Source organism: Panthera leo, chromosome D3, assembly GCF_018350215.1.
Source record: "Panthera leo isolate Ple1 chromosome D3, P.leo_Ple1_pat1.1, whole genome shotgun sequence".
In the NCBI taxonomy this organism is placed as follows: Eukaryota; Metazoa; Chordata; class Mammalia; order Carnivora; family Felidae; genus Panthera; species Panthera leo.
In genome coordinates this window covers 91,533,834-91,553,769 of record NC_056690.1, presented here as the reverse complement: position 1 = coordinate 91,553,769, position 19,936 = coordinate 91,533,834, and the positions used below count along the sequence as shown (strand labels likewise).

Below are 19,936 nucleotides of genomic sequence, written 5' to 3'. Positions count from 1 at the left end.
TCTAATAGTTTTGTTGATGAGTCTTTAGGGTTTTCTATATATAACATCATCTCCTCTGCAAATAGTGAGAGTTTTATTTCTTCCTTTCTGATTTGGATGTCTTCTTTTTCCTTTTTCTTGCGTTATTGCTCTGATTAGGACTTGGAATACTATATGGAATAAGGGCGGTGACAGTGAGTATCTTTGTCTTGTTCTTGATCTTGGGAGAAAAACTTTCAATTTTTCACCATCAACTCTGATTGTTGGTTGTGGGTTTTTTTATATGTGGCCTTTATTATGGTGAGGTATGTTCTCTCTGTACCTGCTCTGTTGAGTTTTTATTATAAATGGATGTTGAATTTTGTCAAATGCTTTTTCTGCATCTGTTGCAATGATCATGTGATTTAAAAAATGTTTATTTTTGAGAGAGAGCACGCACGCAAGGGAGAGCGTGAGGCAGGGGAGGGGCAGAGAGAGAGGGAGACACAGAATCCGAAACAGGCTCCCGGCTCTGAGCTGTCAGCACAGAGCCCGACATGGGACTTGAACTCAGAAACCACGAGATCATGACCTGAGCCAAAGTCGGACGCCCAACCGACTGAGCCGCCAGGTGGCCCGATCCTGCGATTTTATCCTTCGTTTCCTCAGCGTAGCGTATCACACAGCCTTATTTGCGGGTGTTGAGCCATCCTTGCATCCCTGGAATAAATCCCACTTGATTGTGGTATACGCACCTTTTACTGTATTGTTGAATTCACTTTGCTCATGTTTGATGAGAATGTTTGGATCTCTGTGCATCAAGAATATTGGCTTGTAATTTTCTTTTTTGGTGGGGTCTTTGTCTGCTTTTGAAGTCAGATAACTAAAAATACAGACACCGCCGTGTAGATCCGGTAGTTGTTAACATTTTGATATATTTTGTCTTTCTTTTTTTCATAATCCATCTCTGAAATATTTCATCAACATTTCTCAAACCTGAGAATGTTCTCTTGTACTACCAACCTAACAAAAGCAATAGCAGTTCTCAACTATTCTCTAATACTTAGTCTGTATTAAAGTTTAGTTTTTATGAAGAGTTTGGGAGCTAGGATGTGTCTGAACACGTCTGCTGTGGATGATTCTAGCTGGTGAAAGACTTTACAGTTGTATTAACTAACCTTTTGTAATGGACCTATAAGAGTGTGCTGTGAATATGTGGGGGTCACTAGTGATTTCTAATTCAGTTTCCTAAGCTTCTGTTATTTTGTCCTTTTGAATTTATTAAGCCAAATACTGTCACTGCCAGGGAGTAGGTATCTTTTGGGTCTTGCACTGACATTTCATTTACTGATTCAACGATTATTAATAATAACGTGTAACATGTTAACCGCTTACCACATGTTAAATGTTGCACCTAGAATTCATTAATTTAAACCTCACAAAGTGACTATAATATAGTTATCATTATTATCCTTTATATTTAAAAAGTGAAATGAACCGGGGAACAGAGAGTTTCAGACACTTCCTCAAGGTCACACAGCAGGTCCAAGTGAGTGGCAGACGTGAGTTTTGATCTTGGGTCGTCTGGCCTTGAAGCTCACGGGCTAGAATTCCTCCCACAGCTCTGTGGTGCCCAAAATGAGCTTGGCTCTGTGCTGGCTTGGGGCACTGAGCGGAGAGAAGGCACAGGCTCGCAGAATATGCCCTCCAGCACACAAGTGACCAATTAACGAAGCGGTAATTGTAACGTGTCAGAATGTGTGCTGGGGTCGGCCGGGGCGTGCAGAGAGCTGGGGGGGAGGGTCAGGTGAGATGAGAAGGCGGGTTGGGAACTACATGCGTGTGAGGCCCAGAGGTAAGTGTGTGCGCATCTGCCCGGGAACAGAGCACAGGGTCACAGAGGGCGTCCCGGGGACATGCGTCTGGTGACATGGGCGCTCAGGCCCCTGTGGTCCCCGTCCGAGAATTTGGGGCTCTGTGAGAACATGAGTGCTGTGCAGGGCGCGGGTCTGCATCTGGGATGTGGACTTGGGCTCGAGTTGGAGGGGTCTGTGGATTCAGGAGGGAATCGAACGCGCAGCCGGCAGGAAGCCGGGGATGTCACTGGGTGTTGGTGAGGAGGGGGCTGAAGCCCGGGGCGACCCCATCGGGTTTCATGGTCGGGTCCCCGCCAACGGGGGGTCGTGCTCGGCTCTAGAGTTCTGCTGCACCCCTGCGTCCCGGAAGGAGCCTCGACTTCCCTGGAATACCGCGCCTGCTCTTGTCCACGCGGGTCATTGCATCCCTCCCCGCCCTTCTGGAAGCATCTACCTGCCCTGCGGGTGCCCTGCCAGTACATGGTTTTCCATGCGTTTCCGACTTCTGGGTTTCTCGAGCCTGCACCTGTTTCTTGTCTTTGAGACGTGAGGCTCCCGTGAGCGGCCTGGCGCCTCTCAGACCCCGTTGACCGGGAGGGACTCTGGCGGAGACTGCAGGGTGCATGGGGGTGCTTCTAGATTCTTCTAGATTCTCTTCCCCTTCCGGCTGCAGGTGTGCAGGGCTTGCTCTTTCGGGAGTCACTGCACGGCAGGGGGACTTAACCCCAGGTCCTCCGCCTGGGGCTCCAGCTTGCTCCCCGAAGCCCCTTTCCTGCGTTGTCTCAGGTGTGACATGTGCTTCCCGGGACCCTCACTTGGGGACTGATTTATTCGTTGAAACGTTTGCCCACAGAGTAAATTTATCCCAGACGCAGCGAGTGTGAGCGTGTTGAGAAAGTCACTTCATCTCAGCCGTGCCATGCAGGCCCACAGAGTGTGAGGTGTGGTGGCCCTCCGTCCGGCTGTGTGTTTAGGCCTCGTGGTTCACTTATGTGATTGCTGCCCGTTTTATTTTCGCAACTTCTGTGCATTGTCCTCTTAAATCCTTCCCCGTCTCCGTTCCCATGCGTTTTTGTGTTATGAATACCCGATTTTGTTTTGTCACATAAACATTTTACCCTTACCTGTCTGTTTTTTTTTTAATCAATGCGATTCCACTTCTACAAAATGACATTTCAAAAAACACACGAGGCATTTTTAGTGGCTTCACACTGTTCTGCAGAGAAACGCACACGCAGTGAGCGATCCGTTGGAAATCTATTTTAAAACCCCAATCAGCAAGCCATTTTTGTGCATAAACAATTAAATTACACTCTCGTCTGGCACGTTCCCAGTGACAGCCTTGGAAAAAGTTTGTAATACGATGACAGAACTGATTCGTTATGGGCGAAGTATGTGTTCCAACGGGGCCGCGGTTTGTGCACGCGTGTGGGCTGACATGTTGTCCTGTGTCAGCCAAAGCACATACGTGTGTCTGCTGTCACCTCCACCCCTTCCCTCTTCGTGTCCGCGTTGCTGGAAGACTTTAGTCGCTCTGGTCTGCGTAAAGAGCTCGCGTTTATCTACACGTGTTGTAACACGAGGTGTCTTGGGGTGAACGCGGTGTCGTGGAGCAGTGAGAACCTCAAGTCCCATTCGGTGTGTGCTCGTGTGTCTGCGAGAGTGAGACGGGCAGCTCACTACCAGGACGTGTTTGGCCGGAAGGGGCCAACGGGGGGCGGCTGCCTGGGGTGCATTTTTAAGATGAGAGCTCTGGTGACGGCATTCTTGCTCTTTTTTGGAAAAGAAGGGACGACCCTGGCTTAAATAGCAGTTTTTGCCCGCGGCCGAAAAGAGTATCCCAAAGATCTGTTGATTTGGCGGCCGATGAGGAAGAGAACCAGTCGTGGGGAATCGCTTTGTGACTGTTCCTTTAAAGGTTTGCAAGAAACTCGGCTGCAGGCCTGGGCCTGGGCGTCAGGAAGAGGGCCACCGAGTGGAGCTTTTTCAAGTGGAGCCAGTTTTGTTGATGTTACGATTTCCTCAAGATAGTGGTGTTCGGGGCTTAAATAGTTACTACTGTCAGAGCGTTTTTTCCCGTTTTCCACATGGATGTATTTTCCGCCCGGGGATATCCTGAAGTTCTTTAAAAGTGCGCCCCGTGCAGCTCCCTCGGGGATTCACGGCGGCGGGGCTGGCTTGTGAAGGGTGGGGGTGGGCACAGAAGGAGCGGAAAACAAAAGAGAAAGAAGGGCTTGTTTTGCCGGTGGCCGGGGCGCCGTGAGTGTCCTTCCTCGCAGGGCCCTGTTGGCTTTGGGGGAAGCTTTTAAGCTGGTTTTGGAGGAAGCGCGCGTGAGGACGCCGTGTTCTCTGGCGTTGGGGCTCTCGAGGGGCGGCGTCCAGGCTCCGGCTGGCGTCGGGGGCGCTGGGGACTCGGACTCTGTGCATCAAGGCAGCGAAGAGGGACCCTGGCTTTCTCAGCCAGCAAAGATGGCAGCCTGGCTCGATGTGCAGAGGACTGAGGCCCCCGATGGACGGAGAGGGAAGTGCGGCCGCACCGTGGGACCAGCAGCCTGGCTGCCCCGCCGGAGGCTCCCACAGCCCGGACCCCTGGGGCCGGTGCCTCCCACCCCCCCTGCGGCGGACGGGGCTGCGCGCACACCTGCTGGCCTCCTGTGCCCTGTAGGGCAGGCCGTCGGCGAGGCCGCCCTGGGCAGGTGCTTCTTCATGGACCGTGGCAGGGATGTGAGGAAGGCGCTCGCCAGGGGCTCCGGTGACCCTCAGCTCCTGAGATGTGACGAGTGGATCCTGCGCTGTGAGGGTCGCCCCCGTGAGCCACCTGGCTGGCTAGCGAGCTGCCGGGGCTCCCAGGGTCCACTCGGCGACACTCGTGGCTGGGGCTGGGGTAGAGCTGCCCCGGAGCTGCCCCCCGGCTTTGGAAGCATTGACTCTCAACGGCTCCTGGGGGTGCTGAGCACACGGTGGCAGAGAAGGAAGGAACAAACCGTCCACGGAGCGTGCATCTCTGATGACCCGAAGCGGTCTTCTCACTTGGAAAAAAATGTACTTTTATTTCCAGGTGCATTTGTTAGTTGCCTCCCGTGATCCTCGAGTGGTTGAGCACCAGCACTCCCCGAACCTTGTTGCTGTGGCTGGTTTTCGGCTGTTTGATCCCCTTGGGCTGGAGAACTGTCTGACGTTGAATACTCTTCGTTAACCAGCCGAGAGGTCCAGTGGAGTCTGTAAAATTATTTCAGAGCCCCTAAATTCCAGTTTTTTTTTTTTCTCTGTAAAGTTATTTCTTTTTTGATTCTTTAAACTCGTAAGATCTTTATACCCAGATTAGGTCACTGGGGTAGTTGTGAATAGTGTGTTTGACTCCTACTTTTGTGTATTTTATCATACTCAACATTTTGGGGGGGGCAGATAAAAGAAACCTTGGGATAGAAGGAGATGCGCACACATCGTTTGCCTTATAAACTCGTAAATACCCTACGGCCATACAAAACTTGTGCCAGGACCCAAACAGCTTGAGAAAATGAGTTAAGTTAGCTTAAATGGTCATTAAGAGTTCTTGTTAGCCTCGCTTGCCCAATTTTAGGGGGAGCTTTTATTTCTTGACGTTACTGGACTCATTGATGTTTTTGGGCTCTTTCTCAACAAGAGGAGCTCTGTGCACCCGTTAGTGTAAAGAGGAAAGGGTACCTGTGCCCCGCTCTGCTTCCTGCCTCTTTTCAGACTTTGCTGCTCTCACTGCATGGGTTTCTGAGGTGCCTGGGAAACTCCGTGGCATGGGGCTTGGAAAAGATGTTTTGGAATACATATTCCAAATAAGATTTCTCCTCAGGGTCTCTGGGAGGAGGCGTTCGGAGAAGGCAGGAGCTGTGTTGTCTGTTCAGAAGGCGGCCAGCGTGGGCGGCATCCACACACCCTTGCGGTGAGATGGACACGACGTATAAGGTGCTCAGAAGCCATAGTGGTGGCACCTTCCGGAGACCCTCCCCTGGTCTGTTGCTCTGGTGAAAACGTGGCAGGCTGGACCACCCAGAGCAGACGAGGGGTCACTGCCCCAGGGTCTGTTGGGAGACAGACAGCCTTGCATTTGTGAGCAGAACATGTCTATCAGTACGTTCGCGGAGAACCAGAAACCTACAACTTCTTCGTATTTCGTAAATGTTGTAACACGGGCTCGTCGTGCGTATGAGGTTGTCGGTTTGTAAAAACATGGCTTCCTTTATACGTGCCCTGGCTGGTTTTAAAGCAAATCTGCCCATCCGGGTGCCTCTCGGCGCAAGTCTGGAGTCCCCCGGCCCCTCCCCGCCCCCCAGGGAGACCCTCAGAATCCTGATCTCCATTACTTGTGACTAGAGGTAAGAGGGATGGAAAGACCACATCCCACGGGAGCTGTGGCCCTGCCTCCCTTTCGAAGCCATCAGAGTAGGATCCTGGAAGACGCCCTCCCTCACATCCTTTATAACTGGCTCACTGCTTTGTTTATTCTCCCTATCACAAGTCAGATGGAAATTCCTGTTTTTGCCGCAGACGCTTGCTCTCTGGTGTGCGCTCTCTGCTTTGCTGTGGCATTCGGGTTGGCTTTCCTGCAGTGCAGGTGGCCGGCATGGCGCCGGGCACCTCCCTCGTCTGGGTGGCCTTGGCTTGTGCACAGAGTGCTGGAAACACCCAGGCACCTAGAGGAGCCACTCACCCTCTGGAGGGTGCGCTGGCCGTGGACAGGACACTGAGGCCCGGCGTGGCACCCGCTGTCAGTCGCCAGAGAGAGGCAGACCCAGCCTCCGCGGGAAGGCACTGTGGCAGGCTGACCTCTGGTGAAGTGGGCGGGGGCGGGGGTGGGGTTGCTGCATGACTCCCGGGGTCTGGAGGGTACTCTGTACCGGGACTGGGACTTAGTCCTGCAGCCAGAGCCCAGGGTGCCTTTTCGGGATCGGGGTGGGGTAGTGGTGCAGGAGGACAAGGACAGGACCGGGAGGGGAAGGGGCCGTAGGGTTTGGGCTTTATCTGGGAGGCAGTGGTCTCACGCCCAGGCACACCACGAAGTGTCTGGTCCTGAGCACAGACCTTGCGTGAGCTCAGGGTTCTGCTTCTGCCCCTGGTCGCCTCTCTCTCACTAAATCACCTGTGCTCTTAGCTGAAGACTCGTTTCCCTAACATCTGAACACAACAGCACGTGTAGGTGTGAACTGCCTTTGCGGCTCACTTGTCCTGGGTACCAGCTGTGCCTCTGGGTCCTTTCTAACCCTCCTCCCTGGTCCTCTCCCCTGGGCCCCCATTCCTGCCCACCCTGCTTGGGTCTGTGGTCTGTGTTTCTCACACTGCCTACAGCTTCATGCACCTGAGTCTCTCTTTAAAGATCTGGTATCTTCTGGAGAAAATTAGTTTAGCATGAAGTCATTTACAAGTATTTATTAATTTTTTTTTTTTTTGGTTTATTTACCTATTTTGAGAGAGACTGAGACAGTGAGAGTGGGGGAGAGGCAGAGAGAGAGAGAGAGAGAGAGAGAGAGAGGGAATCCCAAACAAGCTCCACACTGTCAGCACAGACCCCGACGTGGGACTTGAACTCATGAAACTGTGAGATCGTGACCTGAGCTAAAACCCAGAGTCGGACGCTTAACTGACTGAGCCACCCAGGCACCCCAGCAATTATTTATTTTAATGATTCAGCACACAATCATTGTCAGTAGTTGTTTAACTACTGGTTTTTGAGGGGCGCCTGGGTGGCTCAGTCGGTTAAGTGTCCGACTTCGGCTCAGGTCATGATCTCATGGTTCATGGGTTTGAGGCTCCTGTCGGGCTCTGTGCCGACGGCTCGGAGCCTGGAGCCTGCTTTGGATTTCTGTGTCTCCCTCTCCCTCTGCCCCTCCCCTGCTCATACTCGGTCTCTCTCAAAAACAAATCTCAAAAAAATTTTTTTTTCTTTAAACTTTTGGTCTTTGAGAGCAAAGCAGCTGCTTGTACATGGATTTGAATTTCTGTTGGCGTCTCCTTTAACCTGGACTGGATTGATATCTTTAAGGAGTCCGCCCGTCGCTCCCCGAGGATGTTACTGGGTCCCTGCTCACGTGGGAAACCGTGTTCCTAAGATCTCCGTGTCTCTTGTGTTGCAGGTGCTCTCTGCCGCCCGCCATGCTTTCCAGGTAGGAGACGCACGTCGTCCTGGGAGGTGCGTCTCTGCAGCCGGGAAGCCAAGGCCCCGTCGGAAAATGGAGAGATAAGACGGCGTCTGGCAGGCCTGTGCGACAGAAAGCCGTGCCCGCCCCTGCCGGGGAGCCCCTGTCGCGGAGATGGATCGCAGCCGAGAGGCCGAGGTGGAGCTGAGGAGGGGCTCGAGCCCCGGCAGGGCCAGCAGGAGCCCCGAGGTGGACGGGGACAAGGCCATGAGCCACAGCTGCTGCATCTGTGGCAAAAGCTTCCCCTTCCAGAGCTCCCTCTCACAGCACATGCGCAAGCACACGGGGGAGAAGCCCTACAAGTGTCCCTACTGTGACCACAGGGCCTCGCAGAAGGGCAACCTGAAGATCCACATTCGCAGCCACCGCACAGGCACGCTGGTCCAGGGCCACGAGCCGGAGGCTGGCGAGCTGCGGGTGTCTGAGGGCCTGGATGGGTGCACCAGCCCCACGAAGAGCACCTCCGCCTGCAACAGGATCCTGAACGGGGCCACCCAGGTGGACAACAGCAAGATCCTGCTGAGGAGCAGCAAGAAGGAGGCGGAGGGCGCCGCGGGCGCCCCGGGGGAGGGCCAGGCCGCCGCCCAGTGCTCCTTCTGCAAGTGCAAGTTTGAGCACAGGAAGGACCTGGAGAACCACGTGCACCAGGCTCACAAGCCCTTCCGGTGCCGGCTGTGCAGCTACGTGACCCTCCGGGAGGAGTCCCTGCTGAGCCACATCGAGAAGGACCACATCACCGCGCAGGTGCCCAGCGGTGCCGAGGCGGACACGGAGCACGGCAAGCCCGAGCTGACCCCCGGGGAGTTCCCCTGCGAGGTGTGCGGCCAGGCCTTCAGCCAGACCTGGTTCCTGAAGGCTCACATGAAGAAGCACAGAGGCTCCTTCGACCACGGCTGCCACATCTGTGGCCGGAGATTCAAAGAGCCGTGGTTCCTCAAGAACCACATGAAGGCGCACGGCCCCAAGACGGGGAGCAAGAACAAGCCCAGGAGCGAGCTGGACCCCGTCGCCACCATCAACAACGTGGTGCAGGAGGAGATGATCGTGGCTGGCCTGTCCCTCTACGAAGTCTGCACCAAGTGCGGGAACCTGTTTACAAACCTGGACAGCTTGAACGCGCACAACGCCATCCACCGCCGGGTGGAGGCCGGTCGGACGCGGGCTCCGGCCGGGGAGGGCGCCGTGGTGCAGGGCGGCCCCCCGGACTCCCAGCAGCTCTTCCTTCAGTGCCTGAACCTGCGGCCCACGGTGGCCGGCGCGCCCGCCCGCGGGCAGGCCGGGCGGCGCGTGGCCGAGCTGGACCCGGTCAACAGCTACCAGGCCTGGCAGCTGGCCACCCGGGGTAAGGTGGCCGAGCCGGCCGAGTACCTCAAGTACGGCGCGTGGGACGAGGCGCTGGCCGGGGACGTGGCCTTCGACAAGGAGCGGCGCGAGTACATCCTGGTGAGCCAGGAGAAGCGCAAGCGCGAGCCGGAGGCGGGCGCGCAGGGGCCCCCGCGCAAGCGGGCGGGCGCGCCCGGGGACCCCGCGCCCGGGCCCCTGGACGCCCGGCCGGCCGCGCGCCCCAGCCGCCGCGCCGCCGTCCCCGCCGGCCACGGCAAGTCCTCCGAGTGCTTCGAGTGCGGCAAGATCTTCCGCACGTACCACCAGATGGTGCTGCACTCCCGGGTGCACCGCCGCGCGCGCAGGGACCGCGACGGCCCCGGGGAGCGCGCGCCCCGTGCGCGCTGCGGCTCGCTCAGCGAGGGCGACTCGGCCTCGCAGCCCAGCAGCCCGGGCTCGGCCTGTGGTGCCGCCGCCGACTCCCCGGGCTCGGGCCTGGCCGACGAGGCTGCGGACGAGAGCGGAGAGGACGGTGCGGTCGACCCGGCTCCAGGTGAGCGCGCGCGCGCCCAGGCGGCTGGGCCCCCGCAGTGCGGTGCCGGATACCCCTCTACCTGGGAGACTCCTGCCCAAGTAGTCCGGGCTCAGGCAGCCCCGCCCCCCCGGGTGGCCCCATGTCCGGATATCCCAGGCCCAAGGTGCCCTGTGCCTAGGTAGACCTTCCCAAAGTGTCCCTGAACCCGGGGAGGCCCGGTGTCCAGGTAACACGTGCCTGGAGAGTGCAGGCTCAGGTGGGCCTCGGACGCCAGCCCTCAGTGCAGGAGGTCCAGGCCCAAGTGGTCCTGGCCGCCCGGTGACCCCGGACCCAGGTAGTCACTGCTCAGCCTTGCACCTTGGGGTCCTGGTTTCCCAGACCCAGGTGGTCCCCCACCTAGGTGACCCTGTGCCCAGGTAGCCTTGCACCCAGGTGGCCCCACACCCAGGTACCATGTGGCCAGTATATACTTGGAGCTCGGCAGGTGGGTGCAGACACAGGTGCCCGTCAGCTCCACATCTGCCTCCTTTCTTGCCAGCTGCCTGTATGCCCTTGCTTTAACGAACGGTTTTGGCCTGTTGAATTAATGTCCCTCTGGGGCATCGGCCCTTTCTGAGCAAAGAGCAGTGATGGGACACCTCCAAGGTGGGCCCTCCTCTTCCCCTTTACTCCCGGGGCCTGTTCCCTTCCCCGTGGGGCATGCGCGTGCGCACACGGCCACACACGCTTGCCTCCGCTTTTCTCCTTTGCACCACCAGACAGTGAGTAAAAGAGTAACTTCAAATTGGTGTGCAGTTCTAATTAATCTCCTTGGATTCAAGTAACCCTGTGGGTTTAGAGACGGCTCATTGGAACAGATTACTTTCCAAATAGCAGCTATGTAAATATTTAAAGATGCTTGGCCCACTTTGTTTTCATCGTTTCCCTACTTTTTATAAATCTTAAGCATTCAGATATCGTATTCATTTGTTTTGTTTTGTTTTGGGCACTTTCTAGCGGAAGGTGATGTTTCAGTTATAGAACGCGTAACGCTGTCTGCGTAACCAGGACTGTTTTTCCCTTCTCCCTGGAAACGGGTTCGCAGATGGTGCTTTTACCTGAAAGGCCAGGGACATAGAAAACCCCAGTGCCTCAGCAGGGCTGTTTATAGTCTATGGTGAGGAGAACGACCCTTGTGCATTTTTCCAAAACAAAACACACATCTGTCATCTTTTCCTTATTAGGGATTAGACAGTTCTTTGGAACAGGGTTTATTGTAGGTTTATACAGCGTATTATACGAGAGTCGACTACAGCCAAATTATATTGAGTCAGAAAAAGTGTAGAAAGAAGTTTCTCCAATCCCGTGAAGAGCCTGTGTCGACTCTGCACACACATGGGGAGTGGACGCGCAGATAAACGGACAATAACACATTGTGCACCGAGCCTCGTTTCCTGTCTCATTTCTTACTCATTAACCTGTGGGAAGGAGCAGAAGTCTCCGAAAACGCAGAGCTCATTCTGTGAGCTTAGGATTCTTCTTACCGTTTGTCTTGTGCAACCTGGTGACCCCCGTTGCGACCTTCGGTTGGCAGTTTTGAAGCTTAATTCTGGGTTTTCCTCTTTAAAAAGTTGTGGTGACTATGGACTTCACTGATTGTATTCCAATAACACTAGGACTGTTTTTTGGAACACACTGGATAAAATATTAGGTTAGGACTAAATCCTTTTTCTTTTCACTTTGAAGACAATTATCTTTAATTTTCAAAAGAGCTCTTGAACCTTTCCCTCACCTATGGTAGTGGTAGTCGAATGATTAATGATAAGCTAATTCAATAGTTCTTTGGAAATCAGTGTTGGAAAGATCAAATGATTTTCACTTTAAGTTTTTTTGATGTTTTTTATGTTTTTAATGTTTAATTTATTTTTGAGACAGAGAGACAGTACGAGAGGCGGAGGGACAGAGAGAGAAGGAGACATAGAATCCCAAGCAGGCTCCAGGCTCTGAGCTGTCAGCACAGAGCCCGACGCAGGGCTCCAACTCACGAACCATGAGATCATGACCTGAGCTGGAGTCGGACGCTTAACGGGCTGAGCCACCCAGGTGCCCCGTTGGCTGAACTTTAAATTGGACCTTACTTTTTTTCATCTCAGATTTTTTAAACTTTTAAGGTTATAATTTACATCTTAATGAGGTTATGTATATTTTCTATATGTGACTCATTTTTTTAAAGTTTATTTTAAGAGAGAGCATGCATGCATGCAGGTGGGGGAGGGGCAGAGAGCGAGGGAGAGAGAGGATCCCAAGCAGGCTCCGTGCCGTCAGCGCAGAGCCCGACATGGGGCTCGATCTCAGGAACCAGGAGGTCACGACCTGAGCCGAGAGCAAGAGTTGGACGTTTAAGGGACTGAGCCACACAGAGTCCCCATGTGATCTGTTTTTTGAGAGAGTAGATTAATTAAAGGGTTCTGTAACAAGTCTGCGTATCCTAGTTGAGTTCAGGTCGACTGTTTATTGAGAAACTGGCGAAGGAGTTCACGTCGTGACCGTGGCATGAAGTGTTCAAGAACGTTGTGGGTCTGCAGGTGGTACCTGTTGTGACTCAAAAGGACAGGATCTTTCCTTCTGAAACCACAGACCATCTAGTCTCAGCAGGCCTCTACTGGTCTGGCCTGGTCATTACACCTCTGCTTCCTAGATGCTCTTTGAGGAGCGACCTGCCTTTACTGCTCACAAACTCTCATCTGCAGGGTTTGGCTAAGGACTTTGAGAGGCAAATGGGTGTTTTGAATCCTCTGTTTCGATCTGCAGCCTGCCTTTCTTTTGTGAGAAGATGTGTGCAACTGTGGAAAATGCTCGCCATCACTGTGACGAAAGGATTACTTCGATCTTTAAACACGTAGGCAACTTTAGATTCTCCCAGAACTTAGACGGGATGCCTGGCTACAAGCCCGAGAGGAAACGTGTGGGAAGCGATCACAAAAAAGACCACAGTGGTTCCTGTGAGAGTGAACCTGGCTCCTGGTGGCAGCAGAGTTCACAGTTAGGGTTCCTATTTTTGTGATGCTTCTTGGAAAGTCCCCCTTGTGCCATGATTTTACCCAAAGATTTGTTGACATTCAGGAATGGATTCGAATGCTGCTCCTGGATCTAGAGAAACTTTCCACTATCAGATTAATTAAAGGAAACCTTTTTTATTTTTTTATTTTTTTTAAATGTTTATTTATTTTTGAGAGAGGGAGACAGCATAAGTGGGGGAGGGGCAGTGAGAGAGAGAGGGGGAGAGAGAGAGAGAGAGACAGAATCTGAAACAGCCTCCAGGCTCTGAGCTCTCAGCATAAAGCCCGATATGGAGCTCGAACTCACGAACTGCAAGATCATGACCTGAGCCAAAGTTGGACACTTAACCGACTGAGCCACCTAGGTGCCCCAAGGAAACCTTTTTCTCATGACACGTTCTTTGTTCAATGTTGCCGTGTACTTGTGTGGAAAGTCTGATTGCCACATTACCTTAATTTCCCCAGAAAACTGCGTTCCAGCAGCCCTCAGTGCTGACCAAAATGGAAGGGCAAAGTAGTGAATAAAATTCAGTCAAATATAAAACACGTTACCGAGCTAGATTTAATCGTCCGTGGGGAAAGTGACAAGATGCTGATAGAAAGTACACGTTTGGAGCTAACAAAAAACATGAAACCTTTAAATTAGGGAAGAAGAGCATTGAAAGGACCTGTAATGCATGTTTATAAAAACGAACATTTCTAAACCCAGAGCAGAGTGAGGGTGCTTTGAGGCCATCATGAGGACGGGGGGGTGTTCTTTCACAAGTAAATAAGCCAAGGCAGAATTCTGCCCGGGAAGCATGGGGGGTCATTTAGGAATGATGGACCCCGGGCGAGCGTGTCTTGAAGGGTTTGGTTCCCGACTGTGCTATTGTGAGAAGCACCCTTGGGTGGCCCTGCCTAGTCTTGGGCCATCACGTGTGTCTGGACCTGCCTTCAGGCAAAACACTGAGGAGCCCGGGTCCTTCCTACCTTTTATTTGTATATTGTTTCTGTTAGAACTTACGTGGCTACCCAGGTTTTGACCAGTTTTTGTTGTTCTAAAGTCTCCTGTCACATCAGATCTGTGATCTCGTGAGCCTGTTCCCTGTATAGAACTTTTTAATTGATCGCAAAGCCCCATGTGTTAGATGAAGTCCTGTGAAATCACAGATATTTGTGATCGACACAGATGTCAAACCCTGCTCAACCGCGCGGCGGAATAGGTTCCTAGAACAGGTGCTGCGGTGTTATACGCGGCTTGAAGAGTTAAGGAGAGAGTTTCCAGAATTAAGCAAGATAGCCAAGAAAAGGAAAGATAATTAAAGGACAAGACACATTGACTTCAGAAAGCCCCCATTTGCCTCGCTTCCTCTGCTTATGTCCTCCCTCCAGGCCAATGGTCTCGGATGTGAGGGCTCATCTTACTTCCATCGTAATTGAAGGATGATCCCTGGTCTTCTAACTATGATGTGTTAGTTGCGCATGTGCGGGGGACTGGCTGGCGATCTCTGACTGTGCCCTGGTGGGGGGGGGTGCTGCCTGGGTCATGCAGCTGGCAGAGAGGTTAGACAGCCACACTTCTCCGTTTATTAGAGCACAGACGGTCATCGGAACAGCCTAGGAAGAAACGTTTGTATACGTCCACCCCGTGTCCACCCGTTGTAATGGGATTTAAGGTGAATGTAGCTGGCAGACGTCGCTGTGGCTGCGGGGGTCTGCTGGGGAGGGCTCTTTGCCCCCAGCGGCTGCACCTGCTGAGACGGGCAGCTTGTAATACTGCTGACTGAGACTTTGCTTCAGGGTAGAGCAGAAGGAACTCTCACGGAACGCTCTGTTCCCACCGTGCTCCTGGCCGCATCCGCTTGAGATGTGCGTCCCCAGCGGCGAAGCCGGGACCCACGTGGCAGCCCCGCACGGTCTGGCCTCCGACACAGATTCGGTGATGGGAGGGACTTCTGTCTTCACGCAGGACGCCAGCCTTGGCCGCAGCAAGAGGCTGAACAGGATAGAGCAGATCAAGGGGTTGTGGATCAGGGAGGGGAGGCCAGGGGAAACCCCAAGTGTAGACGGGACCTGACAAGATGCGGTTTACTGGGGCGGAGGGGAAGGAAAGCAAGCTCATCTGGGGACGGTGTCATCCAAGAGTCAGATCTTTGACGGGTGGATGCAGGGAGCGGTAATCCTGAGGGGGTCTCGGGGGTCTGGGGGCGCTCTATTCCAGACGAGCTGGTGGGGTCGCTAAAAGTAAAAATCAATGCAGTCACCAGGCGGTCCATTCATTCTTGCTTTGCTCGGTTTCTCCATCACTCTGGCAACCCGGAGGTCATTTTCAGAAATCTCTAATAAATGTCCACAAACTGGCCGCTGACCGCGCAGGAAGTGCAGCTGTGACATGCTGTGACATTGGTGTCACGTGCCAAGCTGTAAAGTGCGAGCTGCTCTCCCCTGTACGGCCAGTGCCAGGCCCAGTGTGGCTTCTCCCGAGGCTTTGTTTCCACCTGGTGTGAACACCAGGGTGGGGTCTGGTGAGAGGGAGACTCCCGTCTGCACAGAGCTGCAGACCGGTCTCTTCCAGATTACAGAAGAGAGCCCGAAAATGCCTAGCAGATTAAACGTGTGAGTGGTAACGGTTCTCTTCGTGGCCTTACGTGATGCCGAACACGGAGGAACTTGTTACGAGTCGGAAACCCTCCTGTGAAATCGGGGTGCTTTCTCAGTCATTGGAGGACAACTGGATTACAATGACAGTAGTGTTTGCTAGGTATGTTTTACTGTATTTTTATTCTTCGATCATTGATATCTGTGCTTGGCCTGCGTACTAACATTTGCTTGAGTATAATGCTGCATTCCCGGACCTTCCGGAATGAATTTCGCAGTCTGACCGCGAAAGGCGTCAGACTCGAGATTACACTCTGGGATTTTCTTCCTGTCACGGAGAGACACGCAAACGGGATGCACGTTCCCCGTTACGGTAAAATCAACACCACACAAGAATTTGGGTTTGTTAGCATAATTCAAACGCTTGATTTTATCTCCCGGTCTTGTTTTTTGACGCAAGGTAGGATCCCAGGAGTTTAGAGTTGGGGAGAACTGAGAGGTGTTTAGTCTGTCCCCCTGTTATCAGGAAGGAAACTGAGGTATAAGGAAGTGCCCTAGTCTGCCCGGAGCCGCGTGGTGTGTCCTGGGAAGGCGGCCTGGCTGGCACGGGAGGGCACGTGAGCCCGGATGCCAGGCTGTAACTTACCTCTTGTGCGGAGGAGCAGTGAGTTGTCTGCCTTCGACCCCCTGAGTGTGTGGTCTCCCCGTCCAGGGCTCTGGAGCCCCAGGGGACACTGAGGCTGGCCCCGTGGGCGGGTCGAGGTGGAGGCAGCCCGCTGTGTTCTTCGTGGCGGGTGCTGGCTTCGGTCTGTCACTTGGGAGCCTGCTTGAAGAGGCCGAGTGGGCGACCCCTAAAGCCGGGATTAGTGACGTTCCCACGTTCCCATAAAGACGCACGCGCTGTGCCCGTAGAGGCTTGCTGATACGCAACAGCTTTTCCGCCTTTTCTGCCTGTGCGTCACGTCCTAAGTTCTGATGCTTCGGTCCTGCCCTGCTAGGTTGAGTCCTCCCCCGTCTGCGGGGTGGGTGATGCCGGCTGGGGTGTCGGTGTTGCCTTTGCCGTCTTGTCATGCAGAGGAGCCCTGGGTGTCCTCCAGTTCAGACTTGAGCATGTGACTCCTGACTTGGAACGTCAGGGCCCCTCGCTGTAGGCGAGATCCATCCCCTGGGGGACGGAGAGAAGTCAGTTGGGGGCTCCCGCTCCGGCCCGGACGGGGTGGCACACGCGAAGGCGTGGACGGAGCCCAGTTCCGAGGCATCCGTAGAGCGGGCCGCGCGGATTTTGTTTCCGGATCAGTGTTTGCGAACCGGGGGTGGTTCCCGGGCAGCCCCGTTCACCTGGTGAGTGGGGGGACCGCGGCGCTTCCTGGCGTGGCGTCGCCGGGAAAATGCCGCCTACCTCTGAGCGCCCTGGACAGGCGCCACGCGTTCCTGCTGTATTTGCCCACCCGCCGCGGGTGTGATTGCGGCACCCCCGCTGCAGCCGTGATGTGGCCCCTGTGACTGCATCCGCCTGTTTGCACGGTTACCGGGCGCTTGCTGCAGGCACAGGTGCCGTCTGGGAGCAGGTGGGAGAGTTCAGCCCCGACCACAGCCGTGGCCTTGACCCGCCGCCCCGGTCCCCTGCCGCACCTTGTCCGGAACCCCCGCCTGCCCTCCGTGTGGCCCGAGTGTGCCCTAGGTCCTCAAAGCCCCTCCCTGCCATCGCGGCTCCAGGCCCGTCCTCCCTGCTGGGCCACCCTGGAGCCCGCGCACGTCCCTTCCGGCAGAGGGACCACCCTGGGCCTGGAATGTGTGCGTCTGTTGTGGTCTCCTGGGGTTTGTCTTGTGCCACACCGTGTCCTCGCGTCGGTGTCTGTCACCGAGTCGTGATCTCGTTGAGGGCAGGTGTTGTGTCTTGTTGGTCCTGCCCGCCCCGTGGCATCTGCGACTTGAGTGGTGGCTGGTGGCCACGCTGGGACGCATGAGGCCCACCTTGGGCTTGCAGGGAGCCACGCCGAGACCCGCGTCCCGTAGGGGGGATGTCGCACGGTGCACCGTGCTTACCGGCTGCCGCGTGTCCTGCTACCTGTGACGGCGGCCTGGACCGACCACGGTGAAGGCTCGGCTGAGAGCGAGTGTTCCCACAAACGTGCGCCTCGGGGCGTTTTAAGTGGAGGGAACCGTGCGGACGTGACCCAGCCCTGAGGCCTCCTGGGAGAGCAGGAGTTTGCTCCTTCTGTGGTCCTTCTGGCCAGTGTGAGTCTTGGGATCACGACTTGGAAGTTGCCTTTCTCGGGACTCCGGCCCTCCCCTCCCAGGCTGCTGTCCAGCCTGCTTCCAGAGCGTCACTGATGTGCACAGGGAGCGGAAGTGGGCTGGGCCTGCCCGGTACCCAGCGCCCGAGGACACACACACACACACACACACACACACGCACAGCCCGTGCCGCCCCAGAGCCGGCACAGCTCTTGCCCAGCAGCTTGGGAAGCAGTGACTGAGGTCACCGTGTGCTTCCCGCCTCCCTGCGTCAGGTCCCTGGCAACTGCCCCTCAGCACAGGTGGTGGGCATGGCGCCCTGGGCCTGGCCCCTCCAAGGACAATCCCGTGAGCGCTGGCGGCCACTGGTCAAGACGCTGCTCACTCATGTGGCCTGAGACGGGCAGGGCCCTCCTGTCCCGTCATGGAACCCAGGTCATCAACATGCTCGGGGAGGACCTCATCGCCCCGTGGCCGCTGCCTGGTTTGCATTCTGCTTGGTGGGCCTGTGCGTGGTGGGCACACTGAATTACTCAGTGAGTTTAGACTCTCTTTCTTCAAGCGTTTAGCTTTTATTTGGTAAGCGTTTTAGTTGTGTGCTCCTCTTTGGCACGGATTCTTAACGTTTCATTTATAAGTTGAGTTGTTTTTTTTCTTTTTGACGTTTCTTAATTTCCTGTATGCCGGACCTAATCTGAGGCCGGTTCTTGGTGAAACCTTGGTACGCTGCTGATAGGATCAGTATTTGCACACACGGTTTCCATACGTAATTTGCATAGTCTGTGCATATTCAGACAGATTGCGGCTTTAGATCTGCCTTTTACTAGAAGTAAAACGTGAGGCGTCCACTTCTCCAGATAAAGGCTTAGAAGGTCGTAGTGTCACGACTGGAGTTTTACCTGATTCGGTAAGCGGTCGGCCTGATCCTGTCCGTTTGAAGGATGCCTCGCCTCCTGTTTTATTTACAAAGGCAGACGTTGACTCGAGAGAAGTATTTTCACAGATTAGTAAGACATTTGGGCCGACTGCAGGCTGCCAAATGCGTTCTTGGAGAAGCGAGCCGGATCTGAGCATCACTCCTGTTGTCTCTTCCCGACTACAGAAGAATTATTTTCGGCGCGGTGAATAAACCGTTCCACGTTGACTGTGATTATCGTTTTTATTTAACATTCTCTTGGGTTATGGAAATACCTCCTCCAAAGTGATAATCGAGCGGCACCCTTTGCTGAGCCGGCCATCCTGTAGAACATTCTGCCTTTGTCTGAATGTAACACTTGGGAGCCGCCCTTCCTTGGAAGTCGGGAAACCAGGTTGCTCCTGCCCGTGAACTCGGGTGGGTGAGTCCAGGGAGAGCGCCGTTGGGATAGCTCGGTAGTTGGCCCGGACACCTGGAGAACATGGTTTGTGAGAGTGAAACGATCGTTTCCATTTTCCACTTCTGGCTGCCACCGTGACTCGTCTGTCATATTACTGGTTTTTAAGAAATTGATCACTACACAATTCATGGGATACGATGTATACTGCTTATTTTGGTATTCCATTAGAAATTGACAGTAGTGGAGTGGATTGAAAATTTCCATCTTAAAGAAACATCAGGCGCTGTATTTCCTGAAATGATCAAGTACAGTAGGGGAGGGCCGTGAGGTTGAGACGAGCCATAGACCCTTAAAAGCTCTTTTTATTGTAAACATCCTTAACTGCTGGAGAAGAATCCACGAGAGCCTCAAAGAGCAGTCCCGTGTGTCACCGAAAGATGACCGCCCAAGTTCCTGAATTTTCAGTATTAAAGGAAGGGCAGAGTTCCGATGGGAGATTTTGGGGACTCTGAACGCGAAGAAGGTTCTGGACAGGTTGTGTGCAGAGTGTCTGCAGTTTCCATGGCGATAAGCCTACATAGCACCACTTAGAAACAAATTCTTGATATTGTTTTGAAACCCCAGTTACAAAAGGGCATCATGCTTGCGCGTTAGTCGTGAATAGATAATATCGCTTCTGCAGGACTGCCTCCCAAGCTGGACGGCACTTGGCAGACGTTGGAGCCTCTGACCTTCTAAATAGCCCCTGTTCTGAACACTTCTTTTCCATTCTAGGTCAGAATTTCTCTCTCTCTCTCTCTTCCCCCACCCTTCTTGAGTTAAAGATCTTTTCCTTTGAATTTTAAGATCCGATGGGGGCGGGGGCTGCTGTGGCTGTTTGGAAGACTTTTCGGAGCTGGCCCGCACCTGTGAGCTGGCACAGCGC

The 19,936-nt window shown here is 54.2% G+C and overlaps 1 protein-coding gene and 1 long non-coding RNA gene across 9 annotated transcripts in view; both read left to right on the top strand.

Moving 5' to 3' along the window:
• The window catches only part of ZNF516 (zinc finger protein 516), a 126,456-nt gene that overhangs the window by 44,264 nt on the left and 62,256 nt on the right, over nt 1-19,936 (top strand). For all 8 annotated transcript variants that reach the window (XM_042910519.1, XM_042910520.1, XM_042910522.1 and 5 more), the window contains one exon: nt 7,919-9,857. In XM_042910519.1, coding sequence (XP_042766453.1) covers nt 8,096-9,857 — 1,762 coding nt within the window. In that variant the 5' untranslated portion in view covers nt 7,919-8,095. The remainder of the gene's footprint in view (nt 1-7,918; nt 9,858-19,936) is intronic.
• LOC122203573 lies at nt 13,190-15,122 on the top strand. Its single transcript, XR_006195251.1, has 2 exons — nt 13,190-14,535; nt 14,660-15,122. It is a non-coding gene; the product is annotated as an uncharacterized LOC122203573 (long non-coding RNA).